At 45.3% G+C, this 15,904-nt stretch overlaps 1 protein-coding gene across 1 annotated transcript in view; it reads left to right on the top strand.

Annotated features, from left to right (window-relative positions):
- Window positions 1-13,936, top strand: part of plg (plasminogen) — a 105,531-nt gene extending 91,595 nt beyond the window's left edge. The window contains exon 19 of the mRNA XM_072265975.1: window positions 12,086-13,936. Coding sequence (XP_072122076.1) covers window positions 12,086-12,250 — 165 coding nt within the window. The 3' untranslated portion in view covers window positions 12,251-13,936. The remainder of the gene's footprint in view (window positions 1-12,085) is intronic.
- The last annotated feature ends 1,968 nt before the right edge of the window (window positions 13,937-15,904 follow it).

The following is a 15,904-nucleotide window of genomic DNA, read 5'->3' as shown; positions in this document are numbered from 1 at the left end:
ACGGTGGCGGAGGCAGATACGATAGGGTCTTTTAAGAGACTCCTGGATAGGTACATGGAGCTTAGAAAACTAGAGGGCTATGGGTAACCCTGGTAATTTCTAAAGTAAGTACATGTTCAGCTCAGCATTGTGGGCTGAAGGGCCTGTAGTGTACTGTAGGTTTTCTATGTTTCTCTGTTTCTAATGTTCCTCTGGACCAAGGAGCACAACCCAATACGTATAACTCATACACAACATAAAGTGATATTACCACAGATAAAGTAACAAATAATAAGCTGCATTTATGGCACACTATAACTCAGCTGGCACTTCATACGTGATGATACCTGGCTGGTGGCAGGGAGTTCAGTAGTCTCACAGCCTGGGGGCAGAAGCTGTTCCCCAACCTAACAGTCCCCATGCTAAGGCTTCAGTACCTCTTGCCTAATGGTAAGGGGTCAAAGATATTGTGGTACGTGTGGGAGGGGTTATTGACAATGCTGAGGGCCCTGCGTGTGCTGTGCTCCTGATAAATATCTCTGATGAGTGGAAGACAGTCCCCGATAATCCTCTCAGCAGTCCTCACAATCCTTTGTAGGGAGTTGCAGTCAGATGTCTTACAATTCCCAGACCAGGTGGTGATGTTGCTGGCTAGGACACTCTCAATGGTGCTCCTGTAAAATATGGTTAGAATTGGGGGTTGTGGGGGAGCTTTGCTTGCCTCAATATCTTCAGGAAATGGTTATCTTTTTGCTTAATTCTTCAAACAGAAATATTACATATAGTTTACCAAACTACACTCTGTAGTCAGGTTCTCAGTGAGAGCTGCACAGTGTGTTAGGACGTAGCAAGCACCTGGCTACATCACAGTGATTTAATCACCATGACACTACTCAATATTATTGCTGTTGCTATTGAGCGACAGCTTGAAGACTACGTGGAATGAGAAATTATGCCCCAGGGTACTTTGTTCAAGGAGGGGAGGGTGGTGTGATGAAAGTGTGGAGGGAATTATAGAGATATGGAACTAAGACTGTGTCAGATTTCGTGTAGTTCCCTGATCTGCCCGACCTGCTCATCAGCCTCTCACACGGACCAGGCTAACCAACTGAGTTGACCACAAATAAATTAACAAATAATACCATGCATTTACAACACAAGTTAAAATGTAACCAGCATGATCTGAGATGATGATTCGGGAGACACTGGAGAAAGCTGGCCCCAGGCTCTTCCCAATCTGGACACAACGTATTGATGCAGCTATAAAGAAGGCAAGATAGTGGCTATATTTCACTAGAAATTTGAGGGGATTTGATTTGTCAGCTAAAGTACTCAAAAACTTCTACAAATGTACCACGGACAGCATCCTGACTGGTGGCATTACCATCTGTTATGGGGGTGGGGGCTACTGCACAAGATGAAGCAAGTTGCAGAAACTTGTAAAATTAGTTAGTTTCATCATGGGTACCAGCCTCTATCGTATCCAATACATCTTCAAGGAGTGGTGCCTTAGAAAGGCGGCGTCCATCATTAAGGATCCCCACATGCCCTCTTCTCATTGTTACCGTCGGGAAGGAGGTACAGAAGCCTGAAGGCACACACTCAGGGACAGCTTCTTCCCCTCTGCCATCCGATTCCTAGATGGACATTGAACCCATGAAAATTACCTGACTACATTAGTAATTTGCATTACTATTTAATACACATACATATTTACTATAATTTAGTTTTTTCTCTATACTTCTTTATCATGTATTTCATCGTACTGTTGCCATAAGTTAACACATTTCACAACATACGCTGGTGATATTAACCCTGACTCTGATTCCCACCCACCTGCTCTCAAGTTTTGTGGCCCAGGGTCCAGGTTTCTTTGTTAGATTCAGATTCAGATTTAGATTTACTACATGTACATCAAAATGTACAGTGAATGTATCATTTGCGTTAGCAACCAACAGAGCCAAGTATGTGATTAGGGCAGCCGCAGGTGTCACCACACATTCTGGTGCCAACAGAGCATGCCCACCATGCTCAGCAGAGCAATACAGGTCACAACAAAACAGAACCTCCTGTGTGAACAAGCAACAGCAGGAAAACAAGGCCCATACCTGCCTCCCAACAAACAGATACAGTCCTCTAACACCAGGACAGGCCATCTTTGGCCTCCAGCCTTTAGTGGATTCATGGATTCAAAGACATTCAGCCTTCGACTTCAGGAAGCATGTTTGAATCATGGCCTACATCCCAGTAACAGATTGCCAATAATCAGCCAGCCCAGCACTGAACAGATCAAGATTCTCCTCGCAAAGTTAGCCGACAGTTCATTGCAGCAAGATTGTCACAGGTTGATAGGGTTATCTGGTACGTTGGCTTTCATTAGTCAGTGGATTGAGTTCAGAAACCGTGAGGTAATGTTGCAGCTCTATAAAACCCTGGTTAGGCCACACTGGGCATATTATGTTCAGTTCTGGTCAGCTCTTTATAGGAAGAATATGAAAGCTTTAGAGAGGGTGCAGAGGAGATTTACCAGGATGCTACAGGGTATGTCTTATGATGATAAGCTGAGCAAGCTAGGGCTTTTCTCTGTGAAGTAAAGGAGATCATAAGACATAGGAGTAGAATTAGGCCATTCAGCCCATTGAGTCTGCTCTACTATTCCATCACAGCTGATCCCAGATCCCATTCAACCCCATATCCTTTGAGTCTGCTCTACCATTCCATCACAGCTGATCCCAGATCCCACTCAACCCCATATTCTTTGATGCCCAGACCAATCAGGAAGCTATCAACTTCCACCTTAACAATACTCATGGATTTGACTCCACCGCAGTCTGTGGCAGAGCATTCCACAGATTCACCACTCTCTGGCTAAAAAAATTCCTCCTTACTTCCATTCTGAAAGATCACCCCTCAATCTTGCGCCGTCTAGTTCTGAATACCCCCACCACAGGAATCATCCTCTCCACGTCTACCTTATCTAGTCCCTTCAACATTCGGTAGGTTTCAATTATGTTTCCCCGCCCCCCCCCCCCCCCCCCACATTCTTCTAAGTTCCAGTGAGTACAGGCCCAAAGCTGGCAAATGCTCTTCAGGTGTTAACCCCTTCATTCCCAGAATGATCCTCGTGAGCCTCATCTGGACTCTCGCCAATGACATCCTTTCTGAGGTATGGGGCCCAAAACTGTCAACAATACTCCAAGAGTGGCCTGACTAGTGTCTTATAAAGGCTCAACAGTATCTCCTTGCTTTTATATTCTATTCCCTTTGAAATAAATGCCAACATTACATTTGTCTTCTTTACCACAGACTCAACCTGTAAATTAACCTTTTGGGAATCTTGCATGAGGACTCCCAAGTCCCTTTACACCTCTGATGTTTGAAACTTCTCCCCATTTACGTAATAGTCTGCTCTATTGTTCCTTTTTCCAAAATGCATTTCATATGTTTCCCAATACCGTATTCCATCTGCCACCTTTTGCCCATTCTGCCAATTTGTCTAAGTCCTGTTGCAATCGCTTTGCTTCTTCAGCACTACCTACCCCTCCACCTATCTTCGTATCATCCACAAAGTCATCAATTCTATTATCCAAATCATTGACAAACAATGTAAAAAGTAGTTGTCCCAATACTGACCCTTGAGGAACACCACTAGTCTCTGGCATCAAACTGAAAGAGCCCCCTTTACTCCCACGTGCTATCTCTTGCCTGTCAGCCATTCCTCTATCCATGCCAATATCTTTCCTGTAACACCATAGGATTTTATCTTGTTACGCAGCTTCATGTGAGGAACCTTATCAAACGCCTTCTGAAAATCCAAGTAAATGTCATCTACTGCCTCTCCTTTGTCCACCCTGCTTGTCACAGATTTGTCAGGCAAGATTTCCCTTTACAGAAGTCATGCTGTCTTTGATTTATTTTATCATTAGTCTCCAAGTATCCCTCATCCTTAATAATAGTCTCCAACACTTCTCCAACCACTGAGGTTAGGCTAACTAGCCTATAATTAACTTCCTTTTGCCTTGCACCTTCTTAAAGAGTGGAGTGACATTTGCAATCTTCCAGTCCTCTGGGACATGCCAGAATCAAGTGCTTCTTGAAAGATCATGACCAATACATCTGTTATCTCTTCAGCAACCTCTCTCATGACTCTGGGATGTAGTCCATCTGGTCCAGGTGACCTTAAGACCTTTGAGTTTGCTTAGCACTTTTTCCTTTATAATAGCAATGGCACTCACTCCAGCTCCCTGACACTCACGGACCTTTGGCACACTGCTAGTGTCTTCCACAGTGATGACAGATGCAAAGTAAGTTCAGCTGCTGTTTTTAGTCCCCCTTTATTACCTCACCAGAGTTATTTTCCAGTGGTCCAATATCAATTCTCACCTCCCTTTCACTTTTTTTATAACTGAAAAAACTTTAGTATCCTGCTTTATATTATTCACTAGTTTGCCTTCATATTTAGTTGCCTTTTTTAAAAGATTCCTAGACATTTAGCTTCCCACTCACTTTTGCTACCTTATATGCTCTTTCCTTGACTTTTATGTAGTCCTTAACTTTCCTTGTCAGTCACAGTTGCCTGTCCCTGCAATTTGGGAACAACTTCTTCTGTAGGTGATATCTATCCTGCGCCTTGTGAACTATTCCCAGAAACTTCAGCTACCTCTGCTCCACCATTATCTTCAACAGTATCCCCCTCCAATCCACCTGGGCAAGCTCCTCTCTCAAGCCTCTGTAATTCCTTTTATTCCATTGTGATACTGATACATGTGACTTATGCTTCTCCCTAGCAAATTGCTGTATAAATTCAATCATATTATGATCACTGTCTCCTAAGGGTTCCTCTACGTTAAATTCTCTAATAAGATCTGGGTTATTACACAACACCCAATCTAAGATAGCCTTTCCCCAAGTCAACTCAACTACATGCTGTTCTAAAAAGCCATCTTGTAGGCAATCAACAAATTTCCTCTCTTGCGATCTGACACCAACCTGATTTTCCCAACCCCCTTGCATCTTGAAGTCTCCCATTACAATTGTACATGCCTTAATACATGCCTTTTCCAGCTCCCTTTGCAATCTCAACCCCACACCTTGCTTACTATTTGGAGGCCTATATATGATACCGACAATGGTTTTTTTTTAACCCTTGCAGTTTACCCTCCACCCGGAAACATTCAGAGAAACATTCTCTGACCCTAAGTCACCTCTTTCTAAAGATGTAATTCCATCTCTTACCAATAGAGCCACATCACTGCCTATGCCTTCCTGCCTGTCCTATCGATACATCTTTTGATGTTAAGCTCCCAACTTCTTTCAGCCACAACCTAGTGATGCCTACAATGTCATACCGACCAATCTTTAATTGTGCCATGAGTTTGTCCACGTTGTTCCGAATGCTACGCACATTTAAATACAGCACCTTCAGTCCTGCATTCTTCACCATTTTGAATTTTGCCCCTGTGGTACAATTTAACTCTTTGCTCTGTCTGCATTTGCACCATTACATTGTCCTTCCTTACGTTCATGTTACAACCATCATCTACTTGTAAAGCTGCTGGATCATCCTCAGCTCTATCACACTGGTTCCTATCCCCCTGCCATATTAGTTTAAACCACTCTCAACAGCTCTAGTAAACCTGCCCGCAAGGATATTGGTCCCTTCGGATTCAAATGCAACCGTCCCTTTTGTACAGGCCCCACCTGCCCCAGAAGAGGTCCCAATTATCCAGAAATTTGTCTCCCTGCCTCCATTCCAATTCATCAGCCACACATTTATCTGACACCTCCTTCTATTCCTATCCTTACTGTCACGTGGCACAGGCAGCAATCCTGAGATTACTACCCTTGAGGTCCTGCTTCTCAGCTTCCTTCCAAACTCCCTGTATTCTGTTTTCTCTTCCCTGTTTCTACCCACGTCGCCGGTACCAATATGTACCACGATTTCTGGCTGCTGACCCTCCCTTTTCAGAATATTGTGGACGTGTCCAGAAACATCACAGACCCTGGCACTGGGGAGGCAAACTACCATTCGCATTTCTTTTTGATGTCCACAGAATCACCTCTCTGTCCCCTTGACTATAGAGTCCACTATTACAAACACAAAATACTCTGCAGGTGCTGGGGTCAAAGCAACACTCACAACATTCTGGAGGAACTCAGCAGGTCGGGCAGCATCCATGGAAATGAACAGTCAATGTTTTGGGCCGGAACCCTTCGTTAGGACTGAAGAGGGAGGGGGCAGGGGCCCTATAAAGAAGGTGGGGGGAGGGTGGGAAGGAGGAGGCTGGTAGGTTCCAGGTGAAAAACCAGTAAGGGGAAAGATAAAGGAGTTGGGGAGGGGAAGCAGGGAGGGGATAGGCAGGAAAGGTGAAGAAGGAATAGGGGAAAACACAATGGGTAGTAGAAGGAGGTGGAACCATGAGGGAGGTGATAGGCAGCAGGGGGAGGGGCAGAGTGAAATAGGGATAGGGGAAGGGAGGAGGAGGGAATTACCAGAAGTTGGAGAATTCAATGTTCATGCCCAGGGGCTAGAGACTACCCAGACAGTATATGAGGTGTTGCTCCTCCAACCTGAGTTTGGCCTCATCATGGCAGGAGAGGAGGCCATGTATGGACATCTCTGAATGGGAATGTGAAGCAGAGTTGAAGTGGGTGGCTACTGGGAGATCCTGTCTGTTGTGGCGGACGGAGCGGAGGTGCTCGACGAAGCGGTTCCCCAATCTGCGTCAGGTTTCACCGATGTAGAGGAGGCCGCGCTGGGAGCACCGGATGCAATAGCTGACCCCAACAGATTCGCAAGTGAAGTGTTGCCTCACCTGGAGGGATTGTTTGGGGCCCTGAATGGTGGTGAGAGTGGAGGTGTAGGGCCAGGTGTAGCACTTACGCTTACAGGGATAAGTGCCGGGTGGGAGATCTGTGGGGAGGGACGTGTGGACCAGGGAGTCACAGAGGGACCGATCCCTACAGGAAGTGGAGAGGGGTGGAGAGGGAAAGATGTGCTTAGTGGTGGGGTCCTGTTGAAGGTGGCGGAAACTGCGGAGGATAATGTGCTGGATCCGGAAGCTGGTGGGGTAGTAGGTGAGGACAAGGAGAACTCTGCCCTGGTTGTGGTGGCGGGAGGATGGGGTAAGGGCCAAAGTGGGGGAAATGGAGGAGATGCAGGTGAGGGCATCATTGATGACGACAGAAGGGAAACCACGATCCTTAAAGAAAGAGGACACTTGAGATGTCCTGGAACAGAAAGCCTCATCCTGGGAGCAGATGCGGTGGAGACAGAGGAACTGGGAATAGGAAATGGAATTTTTGGATTTGGCGGGGTGGGAAGAGGTATAGTCGAGGTAGTTATGAGAGTCAATGGGCTTGCAGAAGATGTCAGACCGAGATGGAGACCGAGAGATCGAGAAAGGGGAGAGAAGTGTCCGAGATAGACCAAGTGAATTTGAGGGTTGGGTGGAAGTTTGAAGTAAAGTCGATGAAGTTGATGAGCTCAGCATGGGTGCAGGACGCAGCACCAATGTAGTCGTCAATGTAGCGAAGGAAAAGTTGGGGAGCAGTACCAGAATAGGTTTGGAGCACAGACTGTTCCACATAACCAACAAAGAGGCAGGCATAGCTGGGGCCCATGCAAGTGCCCATAGCTACACCCTTAGTCTGAGGAAAGTGGGAAGAGTCAAAAGAGAAGTTATTAAGTGTGAGTACCAGTTCCGCCAACCGGAGGAGGGTAGTGGTGGTGGGGAACAGGTGAGGTCTATTGTCCAGAAAGTTGCGGAAGGCTTTGAGGCCTTCTTGATGGGGAATGGAGGTGTATAAGGATTGGACATCCATAGTGAAAATGAAGTGTTCGGGACCGGGGAACTGGAAGTTATTGAAGAGGTGGAGGGCATGGGATGTATCCCGGATGTAGGTGGGGAGGTACTGAACTATGGGTGACAAAATGGAATCCAGGTAGGCAGATACAAGTTCGGTAGGACAGGAGCAGGCAGAAACTATGGGTCTACCGGGACAGTCAGGCTTGTGGATCTTGGGGAGGAGGTAAAACTGAGCAGTGTGTGGTGTGGGAATGATGAGTTTTGTGGCTGAGGATGGAAGGTCTCCGGAGTTGATAAGGGCGGTGATGGTACGGGAGACAATGGTTTGATGTTTTTTGGTGGGGTCCTGTTCCAGGGGTAAGTAAGAGGAGGTGTCAGAGAGCTGCCTCAGTGAGGTAGATGTCCGTCCGCCAGACCACTGCGGCACCACCTTTGTCAGCGGGTTTGATGGTGAGGTCGGGATAAGTGCAGAGAGAGTGGAGGGCAGTGTGTTCAGATGGAGTGAGGTTGGAACAGGAGAGAGGAGTGGTGAAGTTGAGACGGTTGATGTCTTGGCGACAGTTTGAGATGAAAAGATCGAGTGCAGGTAGAAGGCCCGGGTGGGGTGTCCAGGAGGAGGAGGAGAGTTGAAGATGAGAGAAGGCGTCATCAGTGGGGAGAGGGGAATCCTTGCCAAAGAAGTAGGCTCGGAGACATAGGCGACGGAAGAAGAGTTCAGCATCATGGTGGGCACGGAACTCACTGAGGTGTGGACGGAGGGGGACAAAAGTGAGGCCCTTGCTAAGGACAGAACGTTCTGCCTCAGAGAGATGAAGGTCAGAAAGGATGGTGAAGACATGGCAAGGGTTGGGGCTGGGGTCAGAGGAGGGTAAAGAGTTGGAGGTCTCGGCGAGGGGTTGGGATATTCAGGGAGAGCGGGGTTAGGGGTGGATGAGGGATCAGAGGAATGGGGGGCAATGGGGGTAGAGGGAAGGTTGGGAGTCGCGGGGAGGAAAGTGGGCAGTGGGGGAATAAGTCCCCTATTACTGCTGCCATCCTCTTCAGCTCCCTACCCTTCTGAGCCAGAGCTGCTTCCCCCATGTAGGTCATCCCCCTCAACAGTACTCAAAGTGGAATACTTACTGTTGAGGGGGATAGCCACAGGGGTGCTCTCCACTATCTGACGCTCCCCCTTCCCTCTCCTGACAGTCACCCATTTATCTGTCTCTGTAGCTCCTGTCTATCACCTCTATCAGGTCATTGAGCTGCAGCTCCAGTTCCTTAACACGAGGATGAAAAGCAGTTTGATAGAGGTGTACAAGATGATAAGATGGATAGACAGAGACTCTTTCCCTGGGTGGAAACGGCTAATGAGAGGGCATAATTTTAAGATGAATTGGAGGAAAATACAGGGGCAGGGATGTCAGGGTAAGTTCTTTACACAGAGAGTGGTGAGTTCTTTACACAGAGAGTGGTGACTGCCGGGGTGATGTTAGAGACAGATATATTAGGGACATTTTTAAAAAACTCTTAGTTAGGCACATGGATTTTAGAAAAATGAAGGGTTACGTAGGAGGGAAGGGCTACATTTATCTTCAAAAAAAAAGTCAAAGTCTGTCTCGAGCCTTGTGGCCCATCAGGCCGGTGCTTATGCCGGTTTCTGTGGCGTGAAGCGACTGTGAGTACGAGACTCCCCCCCCCACCCCCCCATCCGCCCTGGATAGGACGCCAGTCTGTCGCGATGTTAACCCCCAGCATTTGCCGGTACGCATCTTCAGCTGGGTGGACTGGAGCAGTGTGTGGTTAAGTGCCTTGCTCTAAGACACAACACGCTGCCTTGGCCAAGACTCGAACTCACAACCTTCCGATCGTGAGCCCAACGCCCTAACCACGTGGCCATGTGCCACACTACATTTATCTTAAATGTATGTTAAACATTAAAAGTATGTTAAAATGTCGGCACAACGTTGTGGGTCGAAGGGCCTGTACTGTGCTGTAGTGTTCTATGACAGGTAAAACACTTAACAGCTGAAGGATTCCAGTCACGGGGTATGAGGTAAGGGGTGTAGGACTGAGAGAAGGAGAAATTCCTTCACTCAGAGTATGGTGGACCTGCAGAGAACTGTGCAGGAAAAATTGCTGAATGTGTTTGAGGAGGAGAAAGATCAACTTCTTGTTACAAAAGGCATCAGGGGCTTATAATTAATTTAAATAGGCAAGGCATAGAAAGATATTAACCTTGTGCAGGGATGTGGAATTATTTACCAGTTGTTCCTGAGTTACCAACACGCACTACATACAAGCAAGATCTCATGGTATTTTAAAACTCAGAAGTCTGGTATATGAACATACATTCATTCCAAAAAACAACAGAACTATTCTCATTCTCTCACTCTCCCTCCCTCCCTTTTCATTTTTAGTCATTGTTCTTTTGTGGTGGTCATTTGTACTTTTAGTGATTCATCAAAGAGCAATACAGCATGGATCCAGGCCCTCAATCAACCGAGTCAATGCTGACCATCCAGTGACCTTGCGTTAGGCCCATATCCCTCAAAGCTCTGCCCCTCCATGTACCTGTCCAAGTACTTCATAAATCGGACTATTGTTCCTGCTTCAACAACTTCCTCCAGCAGCTTATTTCATATACTTATAGGAAAATAGAGGGCTATGCGGTAGGGAAATTCTAGGCAGCTTCTAGAGTAGGTTACATGGTCGGCACAATATTGTGGGTCGAAGGGCCTGTAATGTGCTGTAGACTTTCTATGTTCCAGCTTCTCTGTGGAAAAAGTTGCCCCTCAAATCCCCTTTAAGTCTTTCAACTCTCATGCTAAATCCATGCCCCTTAGTTTTGGTCTCCTGTACCCTGGCAAAGACTTACCGTCCATGTCTCTTATAATTTTAAACATTTCTATCAGGTCACCCTTTATTCTCCTAGGTTCCAAGGAATAGAGACCTGGTCTGACAAGCCTCTCCCTGTAACTCAGGCCCGCGAGTCCCGGCAATATCCTCATAAATCTTCTCTGCACGCTATTGATGCCATTCATTAGAAGGTGACCATATCGAGTGACTTCTGTACATTTTCTGACCTGTTGTCAAAATCATCTGGAGGCCAGTCAGCACCCAAGGTTTGGCCTGTAGATGGGTAAAAGGGTTAGCATGGACAGTGTTCGGCACGGACTAGAAGGGTCGAAATGCCTTGTTTCCGTGCTGTAATTGTTATATGGTTATATAGTTAAAGGATCCATTTCTGTATGACTCAATTACACTATGGTTACAGAGTGAGAGGGGGAATACGGTTCTCAATTGATTAGGGTCATTAGAGTCATAGAACATAACAGCACAGAAACCAGCCCTACAACCTATCTGGTCCGTGCCGAACTACTATTCTGCCTAGTCACATCAACCTGCACCTGGACCATAGCCCTCCTTAGCCCTCTCATCCATGTACCTATCCAAATTTCTCTTAAATGTTGAAATTTACCCCGCATCCAGCCTTCCGTTGGCAGCTCGTTCCACACTCTCACCACCCTCTGAATGAAGTAGTTCCCTCTCAGGTTCCCCTTAAATTTTTCACCCTTAACCTGTGATCTCTAGTTTTAGTCTCACCCAACCTCGGTGGAAAAAGTCTGTTTGCATTTACCCCATCTATACCCCTCATCATTTTGTATACCACTATCAAATCTTCTCTCCGTCTCCTCTACTCCAGGGATTAAAGTCCTAACCTTTCCCTATAACTCAGATCCTCAAAGCCTGACAACTTCTTCTTGGGCCCTTAGCTCCCAGTGGAGCAAAGGCCACCGATGACTTCCCATCTCCATCGTCCTCTGCTGTGAGCTAGTTTCTTGAAAATGGACCTGGAATGTTCCCATTGTATAATTTCAGCTTCTACATCTCTCCTCCATGTGTTCTTTGGACATTTTTCTCTTTCCTTGGGGATTCTGCCTGGTGATGTTGTTGGATGGCTTCCTCAGGGTTTGGCCAACCCATCTCCATTTCCTTTTGCGTATTTGTATCTCAATGGATTGATGGTTGGTGTTTTCCCACAGTGCTTGGTTGGTTACTTTGTCAGTCCATCTGATGATTAGGATCTTTCTTGGGGACTGGTTGGTGAAAGCCTGCAGCTTTCGTAGTGTCTTCTTTGTTGTTCTCCGGGTTTCGGAGCCAGATTGGAGCCCTACCTAAATTTTCACTGTACTCTTTCAACCTTATTGACATTAAGATTGAAAGAGTTCAATCTTTCAATCTTAATCTGCTTTTTATGAATGAAGTTAAGCCTGTGTTGCCCTATCATCTCATGCCTCAATTATGGTGTTTTCTAGGGTGACAGTGGAGGTCCATTGGTCTGCCCGGATGCCCAGGGCAGATACATCCTCCAAGGAGTGACATCATGGGGACTCGGCTGCGCAATGCAGATGAAGCCAGGAGTTTATGTTCGGATATCTTTTTTCATTGACTGGATTACAAATATCATGAGAGATGGTTAGGCCGGATGCAGCAGTGTATAATCAATACATGTTCAATCAGGACATGAAATTCTAACCTGTGAAATAATAAGTTCTTTTATTCTTATACGTTTGACTTTTACTTCACCAGGAGGACTTTAGGTAGTTCCTTGACACCATGAGGTTAATACTCGAGATGAATGGGGTGGGGAGGGGGCAAATGTAGCTGTTTAATCTCGAGTATTGATGTAATCTGGCATAGTCAACTGATAAAAATGACAGGTTTAACTCAATCTGTTCATTATTCATAGTCTTTAATAAAAAAATATAAACTTGTATGGATGGATTCTGAATGGCCAGATTAGTTGTGGTAGCATCCATGAAAATACTGACTGAATGTTCAATGGTATAGACAGGGAATTAATGGTGTGGGCATGCACATGTCGAACCTGGAGTCTGTTTTCTGGAGAAGAAATGAATATTAACCTCCTTATGTAACTACCACATCTACATAATCGCACACGTAAATTGTTCTCTCCTCTCTTATGAAATGGCAAATAAAGAGAAGTGCACTAACAAAACTGACTTCCAGCCACGAGTGTTTCCCTGAAGAGGCAGTGCTGAGAACTGACTAGGCTTGCACAGCCCTTTTAAATGTAAAAAAATATACAAGTTGTTAGTGTGGGTCTGGAGCCATGACCTCCTGTACCTTGTAAAGTGGTCATTGAGTGTATGTTCATGGTCTTCTGCTGCTGCAGCCCATCCACTTCAAGGTTCAATGCACTTAGAGATGCTCTTCTGCCCATCACTGTTGTAATGCGTGGTGCTTTGAATTACTGTCACCTCCCTCTCAGCTTGAACTAGTCTGGCCACTGTCCCCTAACCTCTCTCATTAACAAGGCATTTTCACCCACAGAACTGCTGCACTCTGGATGCTTTTTGTTTCTCTCATAATTTTCTGTAAATTCTAGAGACTGTTGTGCATGAAAATCCCAAGAGATCTGTGATCCCTGAGACACTCAAACCACCCCGTCTGGCACCAACAATTATTCCATGGTTAAAGTCACTTAGATCACATTTCTTTCCCATTCTGATGTTTGGTCTGAACATCAATTGAACCTCTTGATCATATCTGTATGCTTTTATGCACTGAGTTGCTGCCACATGATTGACTGATTAGATATTTGCATTAATGAACAGGTGTACCTAATAAAGTGGCCACTGAGTGTACATAATCACTCACTTAACACACTGGTAGTTCTTGCTGTCAGCATTATTAATGACTGGTTGTTACTCCAAATTATAAATGGAATTCCACAGTTAGTACAATGGGATTGGCCTTACTGAGAATAAAACATACAGAGAGATTGACAGAGAGCTATTAACATTTGGTGGTACACACAGCAGATTTAATTTTATCTTGTCGATTCTGACATCAGTATTTTTTTTCTTTTATTCTGATTCAGTGCTGTGATTTGCCGCCAATAAAGATGGAGGGAAGATAACAATTACAGGGATGGAAAGTATTGTGGAACTAAGGGAATATACACAGGTGGAGGGAAATTATAATTAAGCACCTTGTTGTAAAGAGGTTTTGGGGAAGAGTGATCATAATATGATTTTGTATGGTAATGTTTTTCAACCTGAGAATTGGGTCTTTAAAGTATAGAGGGGAAATTGGCTGTGGTAGACTGAGAAATTAAAAGACATGATGGCTGATGCACAGTATCTGGTATTTACAGAAGTTACATATTATGTTAGAACAATTCTTTAAGACTCAAAAATTTATTAGAAAAACTAAGCAAAATGTAACCAAGAAAGTGAATATATAAAAAAAAAAGTCAGTAAACTGGTAAGCTTCTGTGGGTATGTAAGAAGAAAAGAAGACAAAAGAGGCAAAATTTGTGTCCTTTGTGGACAAAGACTGGGGAATTTATAATATGAATAGAAATTGACTTAAGCACATACTTTGTGAATGTCTCTACAGAAGAAAACAAAAAAGTCTGCTAGAAATATCAGAGAACTGTATATTTAGCAAGACAGAAGAAATGAAGAAGACGTGTAAAAACATGGTGCTGGAAACATTAGTCAAAAGAAAAGCCAACAAATCTCAGACTCCTGAAGAAGGTGAAAACTAAGTTGTAGGATGTAACACACACAAAATGCTAGAGGAACTCAGCAGGCCAGGCAGCATCTATGGAAAAGAGTAAACAGTCAATGTTCCAGCACAAAACTTTGATTTCCAGCATCTGCAGACTTTCTCTTGTTTGAGACATTGGATGCTTTGTCCAAAATTCTGGAATTTCTCCTACGAAATGGAGGGCTGCGACTCAAGAAAGGAGGGCATGTAAAAGCAGGGAGTAACCGGTCTGTTCTCCTAAGGTCAGTAATAGAAAGATGCAGGTACCTGTGTCAATGCATATAGTAACACAACACCCTGAGGACTGAGTGGGGTCAGCATGGACTTACAGAAGAAAAATCTTGTTTTGAGGATCTTGCTGGTACAATAGGTGGGGGGGGGGGGGGGCGGTGCAATATGTTTATAGGAGACAATAAAGTCCCACATAACAGGCTGATTAATGAGGTGAGAAAACATTGAGTTGGTATAATAATTGGTCAACACAAACAAAATGCTGGAGGAACTCAGCAGGCCAGGCAGCATCTGTGGAAAAGAGGAAATAGTCAACATTTCAGTTCCTGATGAAGGGTCTCAGCCCAAAATGTTGACTATACTGTTTTTCATAGAAGGTGCTGCTTGGCCTGCTGATTTCATGCAGCATTTTGTGTGCGTTGCTCAGATTTCCAGCGTCTGCAGATTCTCTCTTGTTTGCGGCATGGATTGAGAACTGGTTATTGAACAGAAAGCAAAGAGTGTGAGTAACGGGGTCAGTCTCAGAGTTGGGAGTTTGTGATTGGTGGGGTACAACAGGCACTGGTGCTCGGGCCTCAGTGACTCGTGATCTGTATCCTCAATTTGGCTGAGGGTATCAAATGTCATCTTTCCAAAAAGGAAGATAATGCACAATTATGTGGGATTGAGAATAGTAGGGGGGAGGGAGGGAGGATGTGGAAGTAAATAAGTTTCAAGGGAATGTGGTTAAATGCAGTGAGTGGATGAATTAACGACCGGTGGAATATAATTGTGGAAATGTACATAACTAAAACAAATGATGAGAGTTTGGGTAATGTCAATGCACAAAGGGGCCTAGATGTACACGTCACTGAAAGCAAAGGAGTGGAAAGGGATTAGGAGGGCAAATGGTTGGTGATGAGAAGACAAAGTATACACACAGCAACAGTCAGAGCCTGCACTATCCTCAGGCTTATCACCCCCTCCCTCAGAGACAACCTGCCTCAGGACCCCTACTGAAATACAACATGCAGGACACTGTGAAGCCCACAAAGGCTCCACTGACAGGGTGAGGAACATTGAATTGTTGGTCAACACTACTTTTACCTGAGGGGTTGTTTGGCTGAAGTATGGGAATCACGAAGTGCTGACATTTGCAGAAGGCATTCACGGTCCCTCAGACCCCTCCCATGGTCGGCCCTTTGCACGGGGAAATTGCCTCCTGTCCACACAGTCCTTCTGCAGCCTGGGCAGGTCCCTCTGCCACTTCTCACCTCCCTGGGAAGAGCCTAGCATTCCGCTCTATCACAGTAGCATACAGTCATTCAGTAACAGCACTCCCCAGG

The sequence above is a fragment of the Mobula birostris genome, chromosome 8 (genome assembly GCF_030028105.1).
Source record: "Mobula birostris isolate sMobBir1 chromosome 8, sMobBir1.hap1, whole genome shotgun sequence".
NCBI classification, from domain to species: domain Eukaryota; kingdom Metazoa; phylum Chordata; class Chondrichthyes; order Myliobatiformes; family Myliobatidae; genus Mobula; species Mobula birostris.
The sequence above is the reverse complement of the archived record's forward strand: the minus strand, read 5'-3'. Positions and strand labels throughout refer to the sequence as shown.